This window comes from Hibiscus syriacus, unplaced genomic scaffold, assembly GCF_006381635.1.
Source record: "Hibiscus syriacus cultivar Baekdansim isolate YM2019G1 unplaced genomic scaffold, ASM638163v2 tig00110332_pilon, whole genome shotgun sequence".
NCBI lineage: Eukaryota > Viridiplantae > Streptophyta > Magnoliopsida > Malvales > Malvaceae > Hibiscus > Hibiscus syriacus.
In genome coordinates, this window is record NW_024062688.1 from 1,778,239 (window position 1) to 1,802,549 (window position 24,311).

General features: G+C 34.4%; 2 protein-coding genes and 1 pseudogene across 2 annotated transcripts; 2 read left to right on the forward strand and 1 right to left on the reverse strand.

Annotated features, from left to right (window-relative positions):
- Positions 1-8,931: 8,931 nt before the first annotated feature.
- On the reverse strand, positions 8,932-12,385 carry LOC120119224 (E3 ubiquitin-protein ligase MIEL1-like). Its single transcript, XM_039139073.1, has 10 exons — positions 12,327-12,385; positions 12,174-12,225; positions 10,616-10,693; positions 10,424-10,467; positions 10,287-10,327; positions 9,783-9,865; positions 9,524-9,615; positions 9,377-9,446; positions 9,241-9,282; positions 8,932-9,149 (listed from the first exon to the last, which is right to left on the reverse strand). Exons 1-10 carry the CDS (start codon positions 12,383-12,385, stop codon positions 9,024-9,026), a joined length of 687 nt encoding a protein of 228 aa, XP_038995004.1. The 3' UTR covers positions 8,932-9,023.
- Positions 12,386-12,630: 245 nt separating this feature from the next.
- LOC120119226 lies at positions 12,631-18,374 on the forward strand (annotated as a pseudogene).
- A 5,378-nt stretch (positions 18,375-23,752) lies between these two features.
- Positions 23,753-24,311, forward strand: LOC120119375 (monothiol glutaredoxin-S4-like). Its single transcript, XM_039139181.1, has one exon. The coding sequence runs from the start codon at positions 23,819-23,821 to the stop codon at positions 24,125-24,127; it is 309 nt and encodes a 102-aa protein (XP_038995112.1). The 5' UTR covers positions 23,753-23,818; the 3' UTR covers positions 24,128-24,311.

The following is a 24,311-nucleotide window of genomic DNA, read 5'->3' on the forward strand; positions in this document are numbered from 1 at the left end:
GAATGGCTTCAAAAGTTCCGTCTTAAGTGGTTTAAAGTAGGTGATAAAAATACAAAGTTTTTCCTTGCGGTTGCGTCAATAAAGAATCGAGCCAATCACATTTCGTCCATCCACGTTGGGAGTCAAACTATTATAATGAGGTGTCTACCTTTCTAGTGAAAACGTTTACGGGAGAGTTTAAGAGACTAAGTGTAGGTTTGGCTCAAAATTTAGAAAGGCTTTCACCGAAAAAAAGTTTGGGCAGTAATTAGCTCGACCAATGGCTCTCGGGCCCTGGGTCCAGACGGGTTTAATTTGAATTTCTTTAAGAAATTTTGGAAAGGAATCAAAAGTGAAGTGATGGGTTTCTTTGACCACTTTTTCCATGGGACTATTTCTATCAGATCGTTTTACCAATCCTTTTAACTCTCATTCCAAAGGTGGCAGGTGCAGATGCTATTGATGAATTTAGGACAATCAATTGGTCAACTGCTTGTATAAAATCATTGCCCGAGTCTTATCAAGAAGGTTGACAAGTTGTATCAACGAGATTGTAGGTGATACATAGTTTGCATTTATCTCAGGCAAATAGATCTCGGACTGTGCCTTCATCACTAACGAGGCCATAGATTACTTGAGAAGAAACAATATTGAAGCAATTATGATTAAAGCGGATTTAAAAAAAGCATGTACCATCGATTGGTCATTTCTGGATCTTTATCTTCAATAATATATGGGGTTTGGTTCCATGTGGCGCAATTGGGTGAATCTGTGTCTCTACCGCTTTTATCTCTGTCTTGGTAAATGTCTCTTCATCATGTACTTTTAGCATCAAAAAAGGTTTGCGCCAAGGCAGGCTGTCCGCTATCTCCTTTCCTATTAAATATTGTGGGTGATGCGCTTAGTGTTCTTATCACGAAAGCTATTAGTATTAGTATTAGAATTCTCAAAGGTGTGTCAGTTGGATCTGAGGGTCTTGAAGCGAAGCATCTTCAGTTTACCGATGATTTGTTGATGTTTGTGGAGGCTTCGGAACGTGCTATAGTAAATTCTAAAAGAGTGTTAAGAATCTTCAAGATTGCCTCGGGTCTAAAACTCAACATGAAAAAGACAAAGTTGATCGGCATTAATACTGATAACTCCATCTTGTCTACTTGGGCAGATCGAATGAATTGTGGCATCGAGACTTTTCTGACGTTGTACATTGGACTTCCATTGGGCCATAGTTGTAATTCTTTAGCAATGTGGCAACCTGTCATTAATAAAGTTTAAGCAATACTCGACGGTTGGAAGGGCAAATTACTATCTTTTGATGGAAAACTAACATTGGCAAGGTCTGTGCTCTCAAATCTTTATGTGTTCTACATCTCTCTGTTTAAACTTCTTATGTAAATCGCATCAAAGCTGAACAAGATGGTGACCAATTTTATTTGGGGAGCAAACGATAAGCAAGCTATTCACTGGGTGAGTTGGGAGAAAATGGATAGACCAAAAAGACTTGGGGGACTGGGTCTTCTTGACGTCAATATCTAAAATCGATCACTCCTTAACAAATGATTATGGAGACATGGGTTGGAACCAGATAGCTTGTGGAGGCGTGTGATTGATGATAAAATGGGTGATACGTCAAGTTGCTTAATCCCAAAACAACATACAAGTAGATGCGTTTCGTGGATTTGGAGAAGTATCATCAAACCTCTCCAAGATCCGACAGCAATGTACTTTTGGTTCTTGATGACAGACGATATATCGAATTTTGGCAAGATTGTTGGGCCTGCTCCCAACCATTAAAAGAAAATTTTCCTCGTATCTTCGCTCTCGCCATCAAAAAAGAAGGAAAGGTAGAAGAATTTGTGAAGTGTATTAACGGCTTATGGGAATGGTCTGTTTCAATCAGAAGAAACATTTTTGATTGAGAGAACGAGTGTTGGAGAAATTTCATGAACACCTTAAATCTAGCTTCAAAGAAATTAGGAAAGAGTGATGGTGTTAGATGGATTGACGCTTCTTCAGGGTATTATCGGCCAAAAGCGTTTTGTGAGAAGATGTTTTCGGATAGGAATACCGAAGACTATATTTAGTAATTGTTATAGTCGGACTTGCACCTCATAAGATGGAATTTCTCGTTTAGAGAACGGTACAGAACCGCATTCCAATATGCGATGAACTTAGACAACGTAGTGCGAGTAATTTAACCTCGTGCCAATGCGTCTTTTGTAAAGATCATTTAGAAACGTCCTCTCATTTGTTCTGTCAATGCTTGGTCATGTGGAAAGTTTGACAATCTTGGTGCTGTTGCTGGAATATTAATCTGGTATGTCCTAGCTCTTTAGATGTATTGCTGATTTTGTGGGATTCTTTATAAATCAAATCATCCCTTAAACCTTTCTGGAGTTTAGCTTTATCAGGTATTGTTCGGACCATTTGGCTATCTCGGAATGAAGCCATCTTTAACAACAAATTCTGAGATGCATCACAAATATTTGATCTTGCTTTGACTAAAATTAGCATTTGGTGCAAAAGTAAGTGACCAGACTCCTTCGTATCTGTCAGCGAGTTCACTAGGTGCTCTGCAAATGTGTCTTTCAAAGTAAAAAACAAGTCGAGGACCTGCAATTGGCTCGTGGATTGTTCCTCCTGTAGGTGAGCTAAAATTTAAGGTGAATACGGCAGTAAATGATCGCTTTAGATCTTTTAGAATTGGGGGCTTACTCTGTGATCATAATGGTAACATTCTCATTCGTTTCTCTAAAGCTATTGGGTTGTTTGAGCCAGTGGGGGCTGAACTTAAGGCTATTCTTGAAGCTTGTGAGATATTTTGTGTATCCAGATGGTTCAATTCTTGCTTACTCGTTGAATCTGACTGTTGTGTAGTTGTGAATTGGATTACAAATCCTACTTCCACCCCATCAGTCTATGATGATGATGTGCGTAAAATCTCTAAATTTTGCAAGGAAAATAGATGGGTTGTCAAATTTGTATGTAGAGAGAAATATGGAAGCACATCGTTTAGCTCAAGAAATTTTAAGTTGAAAACTCCGTTCATTTGGATGACAGTGGCGTAAAAGACCATCGATTGTCTTGAGGTGGTGCTGGTTGGATGATTTATAGTAAAGTTTTCTGGAAGAATTGTTATTGTAGTTTTGGCAGGGTTGGGTGGAGTTCAATCCAGTTGATTTCATTTGTTGTAGTTAGGGATGATTGAAATAGCGTTCACTACCAAATGTAGCAGATAGACCAGTTATCGTCCATCGTGTTTAAATCCGAGAGCTCGAAGAAAAATAATAAATTTCTTAATCACTAAAATCGTTTGACTCGTAACTATAAATTTAATATTAAATAATGTCGTAATGTGTAATTTTTTTATGGGCTACAAGTTTTACATACGAGTGAGATATCTCGTGACTATTTTTTAAAAAAAATTTATTGTATCTTATAATATACACAGTATGATTTTTTTAGAAAATCGAAATTAGTGGGACGATACATGTTTCATTGATGAGTTGTAGGCTTCCTAGAAGCTTCATTCAACTTTAGTGTAGCTTACACTTGGCAAAAGTAAAATTACCTATCATGAACATGTATAAATATCAATAATTAAGGTTGATCTACACCCACGGATGTATGTGTTATTCGAATATATATACATCTGTTTTGAAATCTGAATGTTTTTATATTAATTATATATTTTATTGATGGAGTATATTTCAAAATTTTATTTATTTTTATTTGATATAAAATTAATGTTTATTACCAACAATCGGTTGATCTAGTGGAATGAGACATTAGATTTCTCAAATAAGGTCATAGATTCGACTCTTGGTGATTGTCAATTGAGTAAACTAGGTTAGGAGGGTCGCCCTTGCTTCTTTTATACCTTATCTGAATTAATCGATCAACAAATCGAATACCAATGATTATATATATATATATATATATATTGTGTGTGTGTGTGTTTGTTTTCATTCTACAATTTTTAGATATGACACTATTAATATGAGCTAATGAAGTTGGAATAGATCTCCTTTAATAAGTCTTAATATTATTTTTTTATAAATTTTAGTCTAATTTTTGTTTGACCTATGTATTACTTTTTGTCCTCAATTTGTTTTTTACACTATTATTAATGTTGTATATAAGAGTTTAAAAAAACTCAAATAAATATAAGGAAAATTATACAATGTTGAACGAGTATCGATGAACACCATTAATTTAATTTATGAACTTCAAAATTATAAAGTACTCAACATATAATTATAAATTAGTTAAAAATCTAAATGTAAATTATTTAAAATAAAAATTAATTACATTATTTTTATAGGGTAAACTACGCATTTAGTACGTAAATTTTCACTTTTGGTATATTTTGGTACCCAAACTTTTAATTTTTACAAAACCATGCCTAATGTTTATTTTTGTTTCATTTTGATACATGTCATAAAAAACTTAACGACATGACTGACATAATGTGATAATTTTTTTTTAAATTACCACACCAATAATTAAATAATATAAATATATTATTTTTATTCAACCGATAGGATGATGACACGTGTCACCACCGTATTAAAATAAAATTAACATAATTGTGCTAGCGTGGGAATGAATTCACGCCCTCTTACACCTGAAATAGATACTAAAGATTATTATTAATTAATCAGCTTACTAATGGCGCACGTTTACGAAATCCTCTGGGTGCACGCTAGCAGGGCTAATGGAACCAGAGATTTATGTTGATTCGTTGGTGCTTGTTGCTCGCTTTCCTTTTCAAGATCTTCGTTGTTGCTGTCCCGCCCTTTGTGTTGTGATGTTTACTACTGTCGATGGATTGGCGTAAGTTATTTGGGATCCCCGAAGCCCACGACCTAAATTATTTTCCCCCAAACCTACGTGATGGAGTCCCGACTGTGCTTCCCCCTCCTGAAATCCTTAGAAGCCGGATCTTCAGAATGGAGATTGTCCCTCGTGGGTCAATTCCTTGGCGTCCCTCCAAGTTTCTCATCGCTGCGAAGAACTGTTGAAAGCTTATGGTGCAAAGTGCTGCAAGGCTCTTCAGTCCAGTTCAATTCTGCTGGAAATAACTTATTCTTATTCTCGTTTAATTTTGAGAATGCTAGAGACTGGGTAATTGAGAATGGACCTTGGCATGTGCACAATAAACCACTTATACTTAGAAAATGGGAGCCTAACTTGAAGAGACTGAACTTTAGCTTATCTAAGATCCCAGTGTGGGTACACTTGTTTAATGTACCTTTAGAACTTTTCAATCGAACTGGCCTTAGTTATATTGCGAGTGCCATTGGAGTCCCTCTCTCAATGGACTCAATCATTGCTTCAAAAACTAGGCTTGAGTTTGCAAAGGTTTGTGTTGAAATTGGAGAAGACGAAACCATCCCTAAATTTATCTATGTTATTCTTAATGATGGTTAAACTACTTCTATTATTGTGAAGGTTCCATGGCGTCCTCAGTCCTGCAAGAAATGTAAAGTATTCGGCCATAACGACAAAGGATGTCTCCAGAAGCCTAATTCTGCTTCTAATGTTTCTCAAGTTTGGAGAAAGAAAGGTGATCCTAATTCTTCCTCAGTTAATTCCCAAATTGAAGTTGTAGAAGTACTTCAGGAACAAACTCAAAATAATTCAAAGGGGGTTGAAGTTTCACAGAATATGGAGGTTGAAGCCAAAAAATCTGAAATTCCTGAGAAATCTCCTTTACTGGAAGCTAACACTTCCCAGGCTACGATTGATACTGTTCCAGCCTTAGATCTTTCTGGTAGTACTGAAAACCTTTCTTCTAACCAGATAATGTTAGAGATCAATCCATCGTGGAAACAATAAAATCTTCAGACAAAGTTACTAACTCTCAAACAGTAGCTTCTAAAAAAGGTAGGGGCATACCTTTAAAAGATAAATCTAAGGCTACTCATACAGGTTCTAAAAATAGATTCGACCTTCTAACTGTTGAAGACGAACCTATTAATGATGGAATCAACTCTAGGAAACCAAGAGTTGCTTCACTAGGAGCTGCTGGCCTGGTCAACGAGCTGAAGTCTAAAAAGAAAGAACAAATGGACAAGGTTAAAAACCTCTCGAATATAAGTAAAAGGGGTACGGGGGGTTCTCCAACTCAATGATAGTTAGTTTTTGGAACATTAGAGGACTTAATAGTCCTCTTAAACAAAATAAAGTGGTTCAGCGAGCCAATCTTCTTAATATTGATGTTCTTTGTCTCATAGAAACTAGAGTTAAAGAGGACAACGCTGATGCCATCCTTAGTTCTAAATTTGCCAACTGGAATGCTTGTACTAATTATGGTTTTGCTACTAACGGAAGAATCTGGGTGCTTTGGAGAAAAGAAATTGACCTCACAACCATCCAAGTCTCTGACCAATGTATTACTGTCAAAGGCTCTTTTTTGTGCTCCCCTGTCTTTATTTCGGCCATTTATGAGAGTAATGAAGGAATTTCTCGTAGACACCTTTGGCATACAATCCGAGAAGTTAATATCATTGTCAATCAGTCCCCTTGGACCTTGGGTGGTGATTTCAATATTTTTTCTGCAGCCAGAGGAAAGTTCGGATCATGAGCTTATAGGCAACTTTATATCTCCTGGCATGAAAGACTTTCAAGACCTCACTCAGGACACTGACTTAATGGACCATCCTTTCTTTGGTCCAACTTTCACTTGGAGTAACAAAAAGCAAGAGTTATTCCTTGCTAGGAAGCTAGACAGGGTTATGATTAACCCAAGCTGGGCCTCTTTTTTTCCCTACTTTTTTGTTGAATTCCTTTTCCCTACCATTTCTGATCATTGTATGTCTACCATTTGGTTTTTTAAAGATTCACAAGTTAATAGGCCTAAACCTTTCAAATTTTTCAATTTTTGAGCTGCCCATCCTAATTTTTTGAATGTAGTTAGGCATTCTTGGCATCCTACTGTTCTTGGCAACCCAATGACTATTCTTCTTACTAAACTTAAGAGACTTAAAGTCAGCCTCAAAAGCTTTAACAAAGTCAATTTTAGCAACATTTCGGACTGTGTAAAACTTAAGAGACTTGAGTTGGAACAACAGCAGATTTGCACTTTGAAAGGTGAGGAAAGCATTGGAAAGGAAATTGGTCTTCAAGAGGACTTAAATTCTCTGGAGGAAGCTGAAGCAGAATTTCTTAAGCAGAAAGCAAAGGTTCAGTGGATTCGTGATGGCGACAAAAATACAAAATTCTTCCACTTTCCCCATACTTATTTGTTCTTACTATGAATATCTTATCTAGAATGCTCAACTTGGCTGCAAATAAAAAAATCTTTGGATTCCATCCTAAATGTAACAAATTGACAGCATCAAACGGATTTCTGGATTTAAAATTGGCACTCTCCCTATAAAATACCTCGGCATTCCTCTCCTCTCTCGTAAGCTGACTGGCAAAGACTGTGAAGCACTCATCTCCAATATCAAACAAAGGCTGCAGATCTAGTCTGGTAAGAACTTAAGTTATGCAGGAAGACTCAAATTGATTAAAACTGTTATCTATAGTGTATGCAACTACTGGTGTAGACAACTTATTCTCCCAGCTTCAATTTTAACCAAGGTGGAGCAGCTTTGCTCCCGATTCTTTTAGAAAGGCGCTGATAAAAAGGTTGTTGGAGCCAGAGTAAGTTGGGTACGAATCTGTCTTCCTAAATCAGAAGGAGGTCTTGGTCTGAAAAACTTAAAAGACTGGTGCAGGTTATGCACTTTCAACCTTATCAGGAAGATTCTGGAAGGAACTAGTTCCCTTTGGGTTGCCTGGCTTCAATGTTATGTTTTCAAGAACCAAGATTTCTGGCATTTTCAAGCTGGAGCAACTGTAAGCTGGAGCATTAAACAGATTCTCAAACTGAGAATTGCTGCTTTCCTTTTCCTTAATTCTGGTCATTTGCAAACCAATGATTTTTGGGAACTTACTCGATCACGTGAGCAGAATGTCCTTTGGCACCGGTTAATCTGGTTCCCTATTCATGTCCCCAAGCACGGTCTTATTGCTTGGATGGCTCTTCTCGATCGTCTTCCTACAAGAGATCGCCTCCAACGTATGGGAATCTGTTATGAAGGTATTTGTGTCAATTGCAACTCCTTCCAAGAGACACGGGACCATCTCTTCTTCCACTGCCCTCTGGCGGCCGAACTCTGGAGCGCTATACTGCTGCATAATGGCATGAATACCTCATTCACGTCTTGGGATGATTTTACTGGTTGGGCAATTACTTTTTGGAAAGTGAAGTCTCTAATCACTTTTATTTTTGAAACTTGCATGGTCTGCTTTCATTTATTTCCTGTGGCAAGAACGTAACTGCAGAATTTTCTCGGGACGTCGGAGAAATGTAGAAGCCTTGCTCAAAGATATTAAGGATGTTGTTGCCATACGTCTAAGGGGAAAGTTCATCAATAGGCTTGATAGTATTAATCTCTCTCTTTGTAATGCTTGGAATATAGCATAGCCAATCTTATTTTGCTTCATGTTTGTTAATAGCTTCTTTTGTTGTTTGATTGGTTGTAGCAACTTTGTTATTTTGGGTAATAAATTTTGAATTATCCAAAAAAAATATTATTATTAGAAATGAAGTCGATTTTACATGTCACTCAGGTTTAGCCCTAATAAAAATGTTGTATCCCTTCCGTTTCCATTTTTATCAAACAAAACATTAGTCTAGTTTGATAATCTTTTTTTAATGGTGCATTTGGAACCAGCAACGAGATTAAAAATAATCGCTAGTCAATTCATCCGTCAAAATTGAGTAACCATTGCATTTTTTCCCTTTTACTCTGAAATGGAGAAGAATTAACCTGAGAAATTTCATGAGATAAAAATTGCCAGAGTAATTTGAATCATATGCTGTACTGATACATAATCAATCCAATGATGAAATACAATGATCAAACATGTCCTTATGTATGAAATACAATGGTCAAACATGTTATCAATAATTTGTCTTCGGATTTCATGATTACACGTACGCACCTTGGATGCCTCGAGCTCAATTCGTTGGTTCCTCAGTCGTGATCTTTTCAGTGTGGGAGTACCGGTGGAGAGACCATGCGGGTATTATATGATTTACAATGACTGCATTTCTGCCCTATTACGTGGAAGAAAACTTCCATAGTGTCGTTGCAATCGTTACATAGGATCCAAACCTGCATTTGATTGTTAAATCAGTTGCAATAAACATGATCTGAATGTACAGGCAACAGGTTGTTCCATGTGAACAAGAACCGGGGTATGCACCTTTTTGTACTGGTAGTCCTCCGGCATTACAGTCGCTTCTATCTGACAACAAACAAGATAACTTTCTTGTGAATCAAGCTTGGACAAAAACCAAATCAATCAACTAAATCAGAACTTAAAATTGAAGATGCACTACCTCTTCGTCTATCCTCTTCCAGGTTCTAGACATATCGATTACTGACTTTGAGCATATTGGACAACAATATCTGAGCAAACAACATCAAATTAAATTGGAATAACAAGAACAATTAAGCTTATACAAGAAAGAACTCGTAGTCACCACCTGTCGCGCTTTATCATCTCATAGTAACATTCGTAGTGCATCGTGTGACCACATTTCATTACTGTGGTATCTTTCAATGAATCGAATAGGTACTGGGGAAACAAAAGGATGGACTATTAGCAATATACAAATACATACCACATTTCATTACTGTGGTATCTTTCAATGAATCGAATAGGTACTGGGGAAACAAAAGGATGGACTATTAGCAATATACAAATACATATAAATACAATTGCAAAAGGTAGAAAAGATTAACCTCGTAACATATGGAGCAGTGATGCCGCATCGAGTTCTCCACGCAAAAATGATTACCTTGCAAAGCAAGGGAATAGCAAGACCCTGCACAGTAGTGAAAGTACGTACTGTTATGCTCTAAAAATAGATGCAGCATAGAATTAAACAGACGCTGTAAGTATAGGGATGGAATTCAAATGTTTAAATGACTACTCCTAACTCGATTGATGTTTTCAGCAACTTTGGATCAAAACAGCATGGTTTTAAATCACAGTAGAAGAATCTAAACATGAAATAGAGCTCATAAGCATAAGCATATAAAAAACAACTGTGAAAGCACGTAAAAGGGAAACTGGGAATAGTTAATATAGAACCCATATCGGGAAACGAGAAACACGGATTATTGAATATGACTAAATTTGAATTGGGCAATCAGTTATCATACGATTATAAAGTAAGAAATGAAATCGAATCTAAGAACTTTGAACTAAACATGATAAGGTAAGAAACGAGATTAAGTACATACCACAATTTTTGCAATGAAAAAAGTTGTTCCGACCGCCGACTCTATCAAAAACCATTCGATTAAGTCTCCCATGCCTTGAATCCGAGTAACCAAGAGGAAAATAATAGTCATACATGCTTAAAAATTTGGCAACTAACCTGCAGATCCCACACTCATTGCAATGAAAGTGCTCTTTCTCTGTCTGAAAACGAGAGGTAATCATCAAAGGAAAGCAAGAAAAGGTATAGAAGAAAGAATTCAAGGATCAAAAACCGAGGAATCAACAGCGGAAATGAAGCAAGTTTATAAACCAGTTCATTAATAAAATATTGGGAAAACTATATACTTACATCATCATCAAAGAACTTGCAAATATCACAAAAATATTCTCCCATATTGACGCCACAATTTGAACATAGTTGAGCAACCTAGACAAACATGAAAAAACAACACCAAAAGTAAGAGCATAAGAATAAACATTAATAAAACAACTGTTCATTTTCGTCTTAAAAGATGCAAATAACAAATAGCCTAAAACATTTTCGCCTTGATTATGGATGACATTTATTGTGCGACACCAGACGGTGTACCATGGTGTATGCTTTTCGCTGACGACATTGTCCTAGTTGCTGAAACAAAATCTGAGTTGAATAGTAGACTGACTACCTGGAAGACTGCTTTGGAAGAAAAAAGGTCTAAGGATCAATATTGAAAAGACAGAGTATTTATGTTCAAACTTCAGTGAGAACCAAATCGATGAAGATGTAGAAGATGCATAGAAAGACACGTTCTCCCCTCAAATGATTGTTTCAAGTACCTAGGGTCTATGATACATAAAGATGGGGTGTAGATGATGACGTTACACACCGTATAAAGGCGGGATGACTACAGTGGAGGGCCGATATTGGAGTTTTGTGTGACAAGAAGGTGCCTCTAAAACTTAAGGGAAAATTTTATAGAATGGCAATAAGACCAACGCTATTGTATGGATCAAAATGTTGGGCAATCAAGAAAGATCACGTAAGGAGGATAGAGGCCGCAGAAATGAGAATGCTTCGATGGACAAGTGGTAAGACTCTGTGGGATATGACAACAAACTCTGCTATTAGGATGTCCTTAGGGGTGATGTCTGTTTTCGAAAAATTGAGGGAGGGAAGACTACGGTGGTTTGGGCATGTCCTTAGGCGATTACCGTCGGATGCGGTCGGGAGGGTAGAGTCGATTACAGTCGACGGTGCCAGAAGGAGAGGACGACCAAGGCGGAAGTGGGAAGACTACTTGAGATCTGATTTGATGGATTTAGCCCTTACCAAGGACATGACCTCTGATAGGAAAGTATGGAGACTTAAGACTAGGGTAGTCGAGTAGTGTGGGTCACATCTATAGGGTGTATCATCTATGTCTCCTTTTAATGTCTTTGTAGTAATTCCCATGACTTTTACTTTTTATACGTTTCTGTTATTGGTATTTATGAAGGCTTAGAACTGGGCTTGCTATCGTTGACTTCTGTGTATCATTCTCTTCATGTTTCCTCTTTTAAATTTAGCCGGGTCTTACGTTTCTGTCTATATGCATAGATTTTTTTTCGCAGGGATTTATTTGCAGGAATTACTTCCCATTATAGACACGCATATGATATTAATGACTTCATATGAATATTGTTCAACTATGTATTTATTTATATATGCATTGTATTTTATCTATATTTTTTATTTTCTGACTGTCGGAGGTCTTCCACGGAAGCTACTGGCGTTGGGGGCAGCCTACTATCCTACCTCCCTTTACCCCATTGTATATGATAATTGAGTTTTGTTGTTGTTGTTGTTTAGAGAAAAAACAGGGAAATGCAAAATAAATGTTCAAAACAAATACCGATGCCTCGTTATGGCAATGACGACACCAAAAAACCTCGTTGCAACATGAAGCTCGAATCTTACATCTCCTCCTACAATGTTGCCATCTAAATAAACCCAAAAGAAAAAACAAACAAACGAATGAATGAATGAATCGTAGATGGAAAAGACACCAAACATGATGAGGAAATGAAGAAAGAAGATATACCCATATTCCATCTTCCCAAAATGAAGGCGTTCATTGGCCGAAGAGCCTCCCGTCTCCATGAGTATTGGGAAACAAATTTTCCAGATGAAACCCAGAAAGAGGAGGGGGTTCCCTAATTTGGGAAGACGGGATTTAATTGAATTGGATTGTCGTGATTCTTTAAATGAAGAACGGAGGGAAGAGAAAGGGACGGAAACCCCCCCGCCTTCAAAGGCCACTCGTTTATATAAAATATTTTAATATTTACATGAGAAGATGCTATCTTTCATTGAAGGGCAAACTAACTATTTATTAATAGAAATAAATGAGATTCTGGTGGGAGGGGATAAAGTGGGGGTGGAGTGGCAGTGATGACTTTCAGGGAAAGGGACCAGCGCCGCAGTTGCAGCAAATCGAGTCTCAGTCCGTAAATGATCTTTCGGTGGGGCATTTTATCAAACATGTGCAAGACGCATTATTTCTCATTTACCCACACCTCTGGCCGGAACTTGAGGCTGAATCTAAAAACTTGTTCTTCCATAATAATTCACTTTATTTTCTTCCATGTTCAATTATGGTTTTCGTTTATATTTTATTTAAGTACACTCTCTCTCTATTTCAGTGCAAACGAATTTGATCAATAATGTTATTTTTTTATTTTAAATAACCAAATCTAAATCGTGAGATTGAATTATTTTTTAGAAAATATAAATAAATAAAAGATAATTATTTTTTGCAGAATTCATGTCAAAGTATTTCATTTTAAAAGACTAAATCAACTTATAAATTTTGAAATTGATTTAGTAGTTTGGATCCATAATAAGATGACCAACATGTCATGAAGAGATCTTAAATAAGATGGATCGCCCCTGAAAACTTTATCTTATATTTTGAATTTTTTTATATATTTATTAACATAATTTATTTTCGTGCCCTCAAACCCTTCCTTTCGTTAAAGATTAAATTATATTCAAACCAAGCTATAAAATTAAAAATGATTTAAAAAGAATGTAAAATATTAATGGGTAAAGGATATAAATGGTCCCTCGACTATCAACAACAACAACAACAAAACATTATTCTCATATGTGATGGGGTAAGGGGAGGTAGGGTAGTAGGCTACCTCATCGCCAGGTTGAGAGCAACTTCCGTGAAACACCTCCGGTAGTAAGAAAAATTTAAAATAAAGATAAAATACAATGCATGTATAAATAAATAAATACATGGTTGAACAGTCTTCTTATGCAATCTTTATATACGAGTCTGAAATGGAAAGTAATCCCTACAAATAGATCCCAACAAAAAAAAATCTCTCGTGATTCCAGGAAACGAGCCACACTATCAAGCAAGCAAACCACTGAATATAATTTTATTAAGTACATCGATCATTAAAATTTACAACATGATCCTTTAATTATAGCTTGTTACTTTGTTGAGTACCTTAACTATTAAAAGTTATAAAATGATCATCTAACTATTCATATGTTCCAAAATCGCCATTTTTGTTAAAAAAAATGATGATCGTCTGGGCTAGACGTTAACATTATGATTGAGATATGAAAGTCGTTTGAGATTCTAAGATTAGATCTTATCATATCATAATCAAAGTTGTCATTTTTTAAACAGAAAATGACGAGTTGGGATCATATGAATAGTTGATTGATCATTTTGTAACTTTTAATAGTTGAGAGAATACAAAAAAAGCAACGTATTGTAGTTGAGAGATCCATTTGTAACTTTTAATAGTTGAGAAACTCAATAAATTATCACTCTATGGTTAGGGATCATTTTATAACTTTAAATAATCAGATAACTCGATAAAATATCACCTTATAATTGGGATCATTTGTGTACTTTACCCAATATTAAAAATGATGGGGTAGTGTGCATGTATCCAAAAATTAAAGACAAACGTGTTCGTTTAGACAAGATAAAGTGGACAAAGGCTTTAGCCAGCTTGTTTTGTTTTCCAAGTTGATCTATTCTTTACTTTGAAAATTTTAATGTCTTACGCTACTTGGATTTGCCTTCCACACATTAGATTTTGAATAATTGGTTTTTTTTTCTTCTAAATTTCGATTGATTTAGTTTATAATATTATTTTGTATTTAAATTTAATTAAAAATAATATAATAGGATATATAATTTAAATTAAGAGAATAAAATAAAGAATGGTGATGTCAGTAGATCGGATCTGGAGTTGTGAAACTATTCTTATGAATACTTGTTTTCTTGTACATTTTCTTCAACTTTATAATTTTTTTAAATTAAAATAAAATAAAACTATTTTAGGAGAAAAAGGGTAAGTTGTAGAGTTAGGTGCATAGGATTAGGAAGCCGGGAAGGTGAATTGGATCTTGGAATCAGTTTCCAGATAATATGCATATCCAAGCCCCAACTTGCACGTCTCTTATTCTTTCTACTCTTAATACAAAGATAAGTGCTTAATTATATCTTAAATTAATTTTAGAATTTTAAAAATTTGGTTTAAAATATGTCTAATAATGTTAATATTATATTTTTAGGTTTGATCTATCATAGCCGTAATTGACACGAATCAAGTTTTTATAAATTTAGTTTTTTTAAACAAAAAATTATAATTTATTTATAAGAAATTAATTATTTTAATTCTAAAAACTACATAAAACTCAAAAAATTTAATTCCAAACACCTTTACCCAAGTTAGGAACAAAGATAAAAAAATATATTTTAAGATATCAAATTTAAAAATTATATGAAGATTTTTTTAAGTGGATAAAAATAGTTAACAAATGTCAATTTATATTTAAGGGTGTCAATATTATTTTAAAAATATATTGGTTTTAATTTTTTTAAAATATTTTTATATTTAATTTAAACATATTTTTTCAAAAAAAAAATTGGGGTGTCATATGACACATTGACACCCCTTGTTATAAGTTACTTTATCTAACTAGATAGCATACAACAAGAGGAATCGTCATCCTTAGTCGAAATTACTTAGTCGCTGTAATCACTTATTTCTCGCTACAATCATCGTTTGTAGTATGAGTATTCGATCGATGGGTGTTTAGGCGATCACACACCATCAGGATTTCGATCGATTGATAGTATTAGTGGCTACCGACAATTGTAAGGAAATTGAAATTAAGGGTTTTTTTTTGAATTTTTTATAATTTCAAAAAAAGTTAAAATTTTAAAATAATATAGGAAACTTCACATTCAGTTAATTTTAATTGTAATTGATGGTTCACTGATGCTTGGATCATGACAGAATTATAGGGGGAAGGGGTGTTTGAAGTATCTTTTGCAGCAAACGAAGTTGTTTGCTCATTTTGCTAAAGGTGACCAATCTTCATCTCAAAAGAAGGTGAAAGGAAGGTACAGTTTTATTTTGGCCAGATGTTGACATTGACTATTTGTCTTGTTTGTGTTGTTATCTTGCTATTGCTAGTTGTAAGTGATGATTATTGTTTTTTATTTGATTTTGATGATTTTCATAGTATTGTAAAGTGTTTTGTACCCTAGTTGTTTTAACTTTAGACCTTCTCTATTGATGTTTTCTTCTGCTTGCTTTTAGAGGTCGTCATGCAACAAAAGCCACTGAAGAGCAAGAAGATGAAGAGTACATCAAGGGGGAAGAAGACGGTTTGTCTGGAAACACTAGATTGGTGACTCAGCCTTCTTGTAAGTTATTTCTCCCATATACCCATCAGTAGGAGAATTCAGTTCAAGTGTTCTAATTTCTCTTTTATGCGTTCTGTTTTTTCCTTCATCTCCCTTTCTGGGTATTCAGGGAAAGATGAGGGACTACCAACTCGCCGGTTTAAATTGGCTTATGCGACTGTATGAAAATGGTATTCTTGTAGACGAAATGGTATGTGTTGTAGCTGTGGCTTTAAAGATTGTTTATTGAAGCTCATTGTCAAGACTTGTTTTTTTAGATAAAAATAAGCAGCTGATGTTTGTTTACAAAATGTTTGGAAACAGGGACTGGGAAAAACTTTGCAAACTATCTCCTTAATGGGCTATCTGCATGAATACCGCGGAATTACTGGCCCTCATATGGTTGTTGCTCCAAAATCAACCCTTGGTAATTGGATGAATGAAATTCGTTGATTTGCCCAGTCGTGCGAGCTGTAAAATTTCTCGGGAATCCTGAGGAAAGAGTAAGTTGCTTGATTCATGCTTTACTGATAACTCAGTTTTTTGTTTTTTCTCTTTCTATTCTGATTCTTATGTCTTCTGATTTCTACAGGGATACATCCGTGAGGAGTTACTGGTTGCTGGGAAGTTTGATATCTGTGTCACAAGTTTTGAAATGGCCATCAAAGAGAAGTCTGCTTTGCGTCGTTTTAGTTGGCACTATATAATTATTGATGAAGCCCATCGAATCAAGAATGAGAATTCACTTCTTTCAAAAACAATGGGGCTCTACAATACCAATTACCGTCTTCTTATTACTGTTACTCCACTTCAGGTATGCATTCAAATGTTCTCTATGGAAGTATTTTTGACTATTATACGGCTTGGTCCATTCCTATCATCTTCTTAGTTGAACTATAAATGCCTATGCCATTTAATGTTCTTGACTTGCATTTAGGTTGAAAATATGGTCAAGCATGTATCCCCTTTCAGTTTCAACCTGAAAATATTTTGATGGTTTTATACCTATTTCCTACTTCATTTTGTAGTTCTTTTAGTGTGATCAATAGTGACAGCTTTTCTTGTCTTGTTGATTACTCATACGTGATTCATTTAATACTTCATTGTTCTGTATTTGTAATAATCTTGGCATCATTTTTGTGCAGAATAATCTCCATGAGCTTTGGTCTCTTCTTAACTTTTTATTGCCGGAGATTTTTAGTTCAGCTGAAACTTTTGATGAGTGGTTTCAAATTTTTGGTGAAAATGACCAACAGGAAGTCATTCAACAACTTCATATGGCTAGTTAAGAAAAATTATCCTTATTTATACCAGGCCTGTGGGTTTGCAGTTGCAATATAATTAATAATATTTTTGTCTCTGCATCCTTAGGTTGTTTGTCCATTTCTACTTCGGAGATTGAAATCAGATGTCGAGAAAGGTTTGCCTCCCAAAAAGGAGACTATCCTGAAAGTTGGAACGTCCCAGATGCAAAAACAGTACTATAGGGCTTTGTTGCAAAAAGATCTTGAAGTTGTTAACGCCGGTGGAGAGCGTAAGCGTCTTCTGAACATTGCAATGCAGCTGCGTAAATGCTGTAATCACCCATATCTTTTCCAAGGTGCTGAACCTGGACCTCCATATACTACAGGTGACCATCTTATAACTAATGCTGGTACGTTTACTTCCTAGGAGATATGGAATTGATTGGTGTTGAAAAAACTGACCTCACTGATTTATTTCCAGGTAAAATGGTTCTCTTGGACAAGTTGCTTCCAAAGCTGAAGGACCGTGATTCTGGAGTTCTGATATTTTCACAGGTAATGTTGATGGTTGTCCAGAATTACCTATCTATGGATACCTCACAGAGGATACGAATGTGTTTGTTATTGGTCTATACGTTTCCATACATCATTCTTCTAATTTTAGTTTGTCAACAGCATTTACATTATTAGATGTCTTTAGTTATTTTCTAACTTTTTTATTTGTGGTTTTTCTGTGGGAAATTATTGTGTTCAGATGACACGTCTGTTGGTTATTCTAGAAGATTATTTGATGTTTCGTGGGTACCAGTATTGCCAAATTGATGGCAATACAGGTGGAGAATATCGTGATGCCTCCAGTGAAGCCTTTAATAAGCCATTGAATTATTTTTTACGAACTTATACATCCAATAGGGTTATGATTTGTATTTATAGATTTTTTTATTATAAAATCACGTGCCTTCCATAGCGTGATGCCATTGACATTTCAAATCAACTGTGTATGCTAAGGGTGATATCATGTCAGGAATCTCTACAGAGCTCGTGTTCTAAGAAACACGAGGTTCTTGCCAGGTCAGGAATCTATGGTGTTGCCACGTTAGGAATCTCTGTGTATCTCGCGTTGTACAAAATGCGAGATCTCTCTTCAAGTCAGAAATCTTAATGGAAAATGCTTTTTACAGAGCGTGAGGTCCTTCTCTATATAAGACATCCTCTTCTAGTGACATTCTAAATTATAACGCGGGATCTCTACTTATAAGGGGTTCCTCTTTTGGTGGCACGATTTGACATGAAACTTAGAGATCCTTATGCCAATATCGGTGCTATAAGTTATGTCACCCTAAGAGGATGTCTTTTACAAGGATGTCACCCTTTGAAATTCGTGGGTAAATCTTTCACATTTCTTCCGTCAAACATGCCCTTATTGAGAAACTTCTTGTTTCATCAAAATCGTCTTTCACATAGATATGATGGTTTTCATTTAATAATGCTCTTAAAAAGTATCCTCTTCTGGTGGTGTCCTTAAACCAACGGTTAAGCCAAATAAAAAAGTCATTTGAGGATGTCTAATTCACTCTTCATCAAACTTGCATATCTCTTCAACAAGAGTAACCTGGCCTTCTCAAGAAACTTATCGTTTCTATAAGGCCATCCTTTTATGTCGCGTCATCTTCTTCCATCAAACCAGCCGTAGATCCAGAAAAAAAAAAACTAGGCGGACAGGGCTGTTGGGCATGATTTCTGAATTCCATTTTTACGCCCAATTCACTCTCCATCAAACTTGTTGGTCTCATGAACCTTCTTCAACACGCTGATCTTCTTGAGAAACTTATTGTTTCTAAAAAGACATCCTCTTCTTATCACTTATTATATTGATTTGACAAATGACACACCTCTATTCAACAACACAGGGTTTTCCTTGTACATGAAATTCGGGAAACTTCTAATATTGAAATGTATGTTATTTTAATTTTTGGTATTATATTTATTATGTTATTTTAATTCTAGGATTTATTGTGATGCGGATTTAGTCAAACATAGAGAAAGAACAGGAGAGCTGAAATTATGTACTACTTTTGTAATTAACAAAATATACTCGTTAGTTTTCAATTTTTTTAGTTTCAAACCATTTTGAACGTAATTTTTACACTGCTTAAAATATCTCGTATGTACCGATATTAGCTTCAATTGAAACATAAGTATCAATACTACGCCTCTAATCTTATAAATGATGAAAAGTTTCAGACTAACTTCTCTGAACATGCCTATCAAGCCATGATAGCTTCTTCTTCATGTAGAAAACCAAGCTTTGGAACCATTTTAAATGTGATTTTTACCCTGCTTACAATGTCTCATATGAGTTGATATTACCCTGAATTGAAAGATAAGTTACAATACTATACTCTAATGTTATAAATTACGAAAATTTTCAGATGAACTACACAGAAAAAGCCCCTTGAATATGCCTATCAAATTATTTTAGCATTTTCTTCATGCACAAAACAAGCTTTGGAACATTTTCAATGCGATTTTTAACCCATTTACAATATCTCATATGCGTCGATATTAACCTCAGCTGAAAGACAAATTTCAATATTACGCCTCTAATCTTATAAATTACAAAAAAAATAGAATAACTACTTGAAAATACCCCTCGAACAAGCCTATAAACGCTTGCGATTTAGGCTAGAAATTTGCATACCTCACGTTTTGTATAACGTGTGGTATGTAAAATAGCACATGCAATAATTTGCCAAAATGTTCAATATCTTGGGAATCTCACATTGTGTATCCATGTTGGAGGAGACTCGCATAGCACAAAACACAAGATGGTTACACGCTTTTTGTAGGACGCCAGCTAAACTTAAGTGTGCATCTTAAGGGATATTTTTCCACACACAAAAAAACTTGTAAGGGGGGTATTCTTAAAAAAATCATTTTTTGGGTTATTAAACTAATAATGCCGCCTACAAAAGTGATACAAGGAAAAAATATTGTTTGTTAACTTTTAGATCATGGTGTACGTACCATACATCAATCATTCATGAATTAAAGATCATTTTCATTCTGAAAAAAGTCACCTTGATTAGAAACACTCTATGTTGAAATAGTTTAAATCTTAAACCTGAAACGAGTAGATTTAAATCAAATCCACATCCACTTGTATCAAAATCTAAATGAGATGCCAAAGAATAATGAATAGTTCCAAGAATCATAAGCAATCTTAATAAATGAGACGTGGAATAATCAACAGGATTAAAGAACAAACCATGTGAAAGTTGTGCATAACAAATTTGGCAGAATCTTTTTTTTTTCATCTTCTTTCGTTTTCTGCTTTTGGGTTTTGTATGGAGAGGTATTCCTTGTGTTCTTTTATTTTTGGTATCTACGAAAGTAGCAATTTGTACAATGGCTTGCACGGACAAATCCACATCTTAGTTCCTATCCTATTTCATATATTTTTATGTGCCATAATCATATATATGTTTATATGAATATTGATATTTTGTTCTTTATATAAATAATTCATGGTGTATATATAAATTTAACATGTTTTTTATGTTTATATTTTAATTATTTCTTTTTTATATCATATAATTGTATTATGTTTAGTTAAAGTTTTGAGATGCTTTGCAGTTCACCAATCCAAAAATCCTAAAAAATTATGCCAGGATCCGTCCTTGCATGCTTGCATTTCTCTTTTATATTTATTCTCTTTTGTGCCTATATAAAAAGTTGACATTCTTTTAGCAAATTGTGGTCCTTATCCCATTTCTCTCACCTTATCATGCTACATCTATTAAATAATAATAATAAACCATGTGTACATAAATAAAAAATTGTCAAATATCTAAATACACGTATGCCATGTAACATATGATTTTAGTCATGTTCAATGTAACCTTATAGTACTTATTATATTATTTTTGTATTTATTAAACGAGTGATATTTCGTATTATGATTAAACGTAGCATGGTTTAATTTGTCTATACATTCAAATGAGTTAATTTCATATGATAGTCAGAATTTGTAAAAAAAATATCCATATGATAGTCACATTGTTTAATTTGAAGAAACGTAAGGAATACGTACCTTTTTATTTTTATTAGCTATTAGTTTCTACTTGAGTTTTTATTTATTTATTTTAATTTTAAGTTTAATTTGTACTAATTCTTCTTTATGTTATAGCAAACTATTTTAAAACTAATACAACAACTAAACATTTTCCTTATATTAATAAGTATATGTCAAATGTGATATGTATGTATGTATGTATGTATGAGTTATACTTTTATATTATAATAAAAAAAACAATATTGTTGATTGAGCATCAGTTAGGCAGTGTTGCTGTTGTTGTAACGTTTAAAAGACTATGAGTTTGAGTGTGTTTAAATCCAATTACCTATAATTTAAGAGTCGAAGAATTATGATAATTTAAGCATAATAATTTATATAAAAAATGATTAAAAAATAAAGCAAATTTCAAATTCTTTTAACTATGATGATGGGATTTGTCGAGAATATATATAAATATTTGAATAGTATATATATATGAATCTTGAGTATTCTAGATAATTAATAAATTCTTTGTTTGTGAATATTTAGAAAGGAATAATGGGAGGTGATGAATTATCTTTATCAGCCATACTGTTCCAGCCAATGAGACACTTCTCTTTGAATGATCTGATCATCCGAAGATTTTGTTCCTTTTAGTTGAAATTTTATTTTATTATGAAAAATATAAAATTATATTTTGAAAGGAATTAAAGAAAATGATAAATTACATCGTTTCTCGTTGAACTTCACTCTCTCTCCTATTTTACTCATCATACTTTCAATTTTTCTATTTTGCTCATTGAACTTTACATATTAAATTACTTTGCTCACTTTGTTGTTAACTCTCTAATAGTGTTATGATATGGCACAAGCATAAAAAAATGTCGTTTTGAAAAACTCAAATATACACCAAAACAACATCGTTTTGAATACTCTTCTTTTCCCCTATTTTTTTCTCTACTTTACAAACAAGGTAACCGGTTGTCGCCGCCGACCATCATGTCATTTTTTATTCTGACCACCATCTACCATCGTTGGTGGTGGTCGTTCGGTCTCAAAATTCATGGGTTGATTCGTCTCAACCCATTGAGTCCAAATCTGGTGGTTGTTTCACAGGAAAAATATCCCAAAGTCCGTGAATCTTGATTCAAATGTTTCAGCTTCCTCACTTTTAATATCTAATTCATGGACTTCGAAGCAAGTTCTAACAGAATGGTAGTCGGCGATGGTATCCGGCCACCTTCTATTTTTATTTTATAGTTGAGTGAGTAGAATATGAGCGACTGTAAAGTTTGGTGAGGTAATGTAATTTACCCTTTATATTTTCAATTATTTTATATTAAATAATAATAAAAATGACACGTCATCACACCGTTAGAGAGTTAACGATAGAGTGAGCAAAATAATTCAAACTGTAAAGTTTAATGGACAAAATAGAAAAAGTGAAAGTATGGTGAGGAAAATAAGAAAGAGAGTAAAGTTTAGTGAAAAACAATGTCATTTACCCTTAAAAATAGAGTGGATGATGTTGAGACCTCACTAGGGCATCTATGTTTTGTTTTCTTCACTTTCTATGTAGTACGGCCACTTTTATTTGAAAAAAAAATGTGCTATTGGACGTGACGAGTGAGACTCAAAAATCTCTTTCACGAAAGAAGTTTCTACGTAATTGTTTTATATGTCTTTTTTTTCATTTTAGGTTTTGATTCAAAAATTTAATGAAATTGTAAGAGTATTTATTTAACAATTTGATTAGTTCAAATAAGTATTTTAAAATAATGTTTAATAAATTACAAATTCAAATTTTAACAATAAATTAATTTCCAATCATCTTTGAGAGTATAACAGAAAACATAGAAAAGAAGAAAATATTAAAAGGTTCCATTTGGATAAATCCAACTACATTAGATGCCTCCATGATAGGAACAACTCCAAATAAAAATCAGACCCTAATATATTAATAATAAGCCAAACTATATATAAAAGTGTTTGAACTTTGGTGATGCATTTCCCTGAAAGTTTTGTGTAAAAAGAAGGTTAACGCTTTAAAGATAATGAATTTTTTTTACCAAAGGTAGGTGACGGTTAGTATCATGGTAATAATGTTTCACCGCACAAAGGATTCCTATTCCGCACAAGGATGGATCAAGGGAAGCGGGTAGGATAGTCATCTCTTAAAAATTTTAAATTATTATATATTTTAAATGTTTTATTAGCATTTTTTATAATTTATTTTCACATCCTTTATAATTTTATAAGTTCATTTCTCTTTACGGTATTAGTCCTTGATTCCGCATGAAATTAAAGATTCGTGATGGTGTTCTTTCTTTTTCCATGGCAAAGGTGAAAAAGCCTTTGATCACTTTCACTTACGATCTAATAGAATAATTCTCAAAAAAAAAAATTCTTTTTCATTTTCTTGCAGACCAAACGCCACATTCCTCAAAAAACCTATATATACTAATGCTTGTTGAGCATTCAAAGCACCTCACAATCTCAACAAACATCCTCTTTCACTTGCAAAACCCTAGCTATCATTCCTTGCTATCTTTTGGCATTGTTTTCAAATGGAGAGAGTGACGAAGTTGGCAGCAGAGAAGCCGGTGGTGATGTTCAGCAAGAGTTCATGTTGCATGTCCCACACCATCAAAACCCTTTTCTATGATTTTGGAGTCTACCCAGCAATACACGAGCTCGACGAGATCCCTAGAGGATGCGAAATCGAACAAGCTCTCGCAAGGCTCGGTTGCAACCCTTCTGTTCCAACCATCTTCATTGGTGGTGAACTTGTTGGTGGAGCCAACGAGATCATGAGTCTTCATCTTAACCGATCCTTAATCCCAATGCTTAGACGAGTAGGGGCCCTCTGGGTTTAATCCAAAACTCCATTAACTTCCAACCCAAGGCACTAATAAAACTAAGCTTATATTTATATAAACAGTCGCATAAATTAGATCCATCAAAGAATAGATTTCAGGTCTAGTTAACAGTACAATGTTTAGAGAACTACTTTACATTATCTTACGAATCAACGAGTCTACTCAGCGAGTGTATAACCTT

Bases quoted from the DNA above. Each gene is read 5' to 3' on its own strand.
- LOC120119224 (XM_039139073.1), bottom strand. From the start codon at position 12,385: ATGGAGACGGGAGGCTCTTCGGCCAATGAACGCCTTCATTTTGGGAAG. The intron at 12,226-12,326 runs GTATATCTTCTT...GGGTTTATTTAG, and splicing joins TTTGGGAAGATGGAATATGG to ATGGCAACATTGTAGGAGGA. The intron at 10,468-10,615 runs GTAAGTATATAG...TCTCGTTTTCAG, and splicing joins GCAAGTTCTTTGATGATGAT to ACAGAGAAAGAGCACTTTCA.
- LOC120119375 (XM_039139181.1), top strand. From the start codon at position 23,819: ATGGAGAGAGTGACGAAGTTGGCAGCAGAGAAGCCGGTGGTGATGTTC.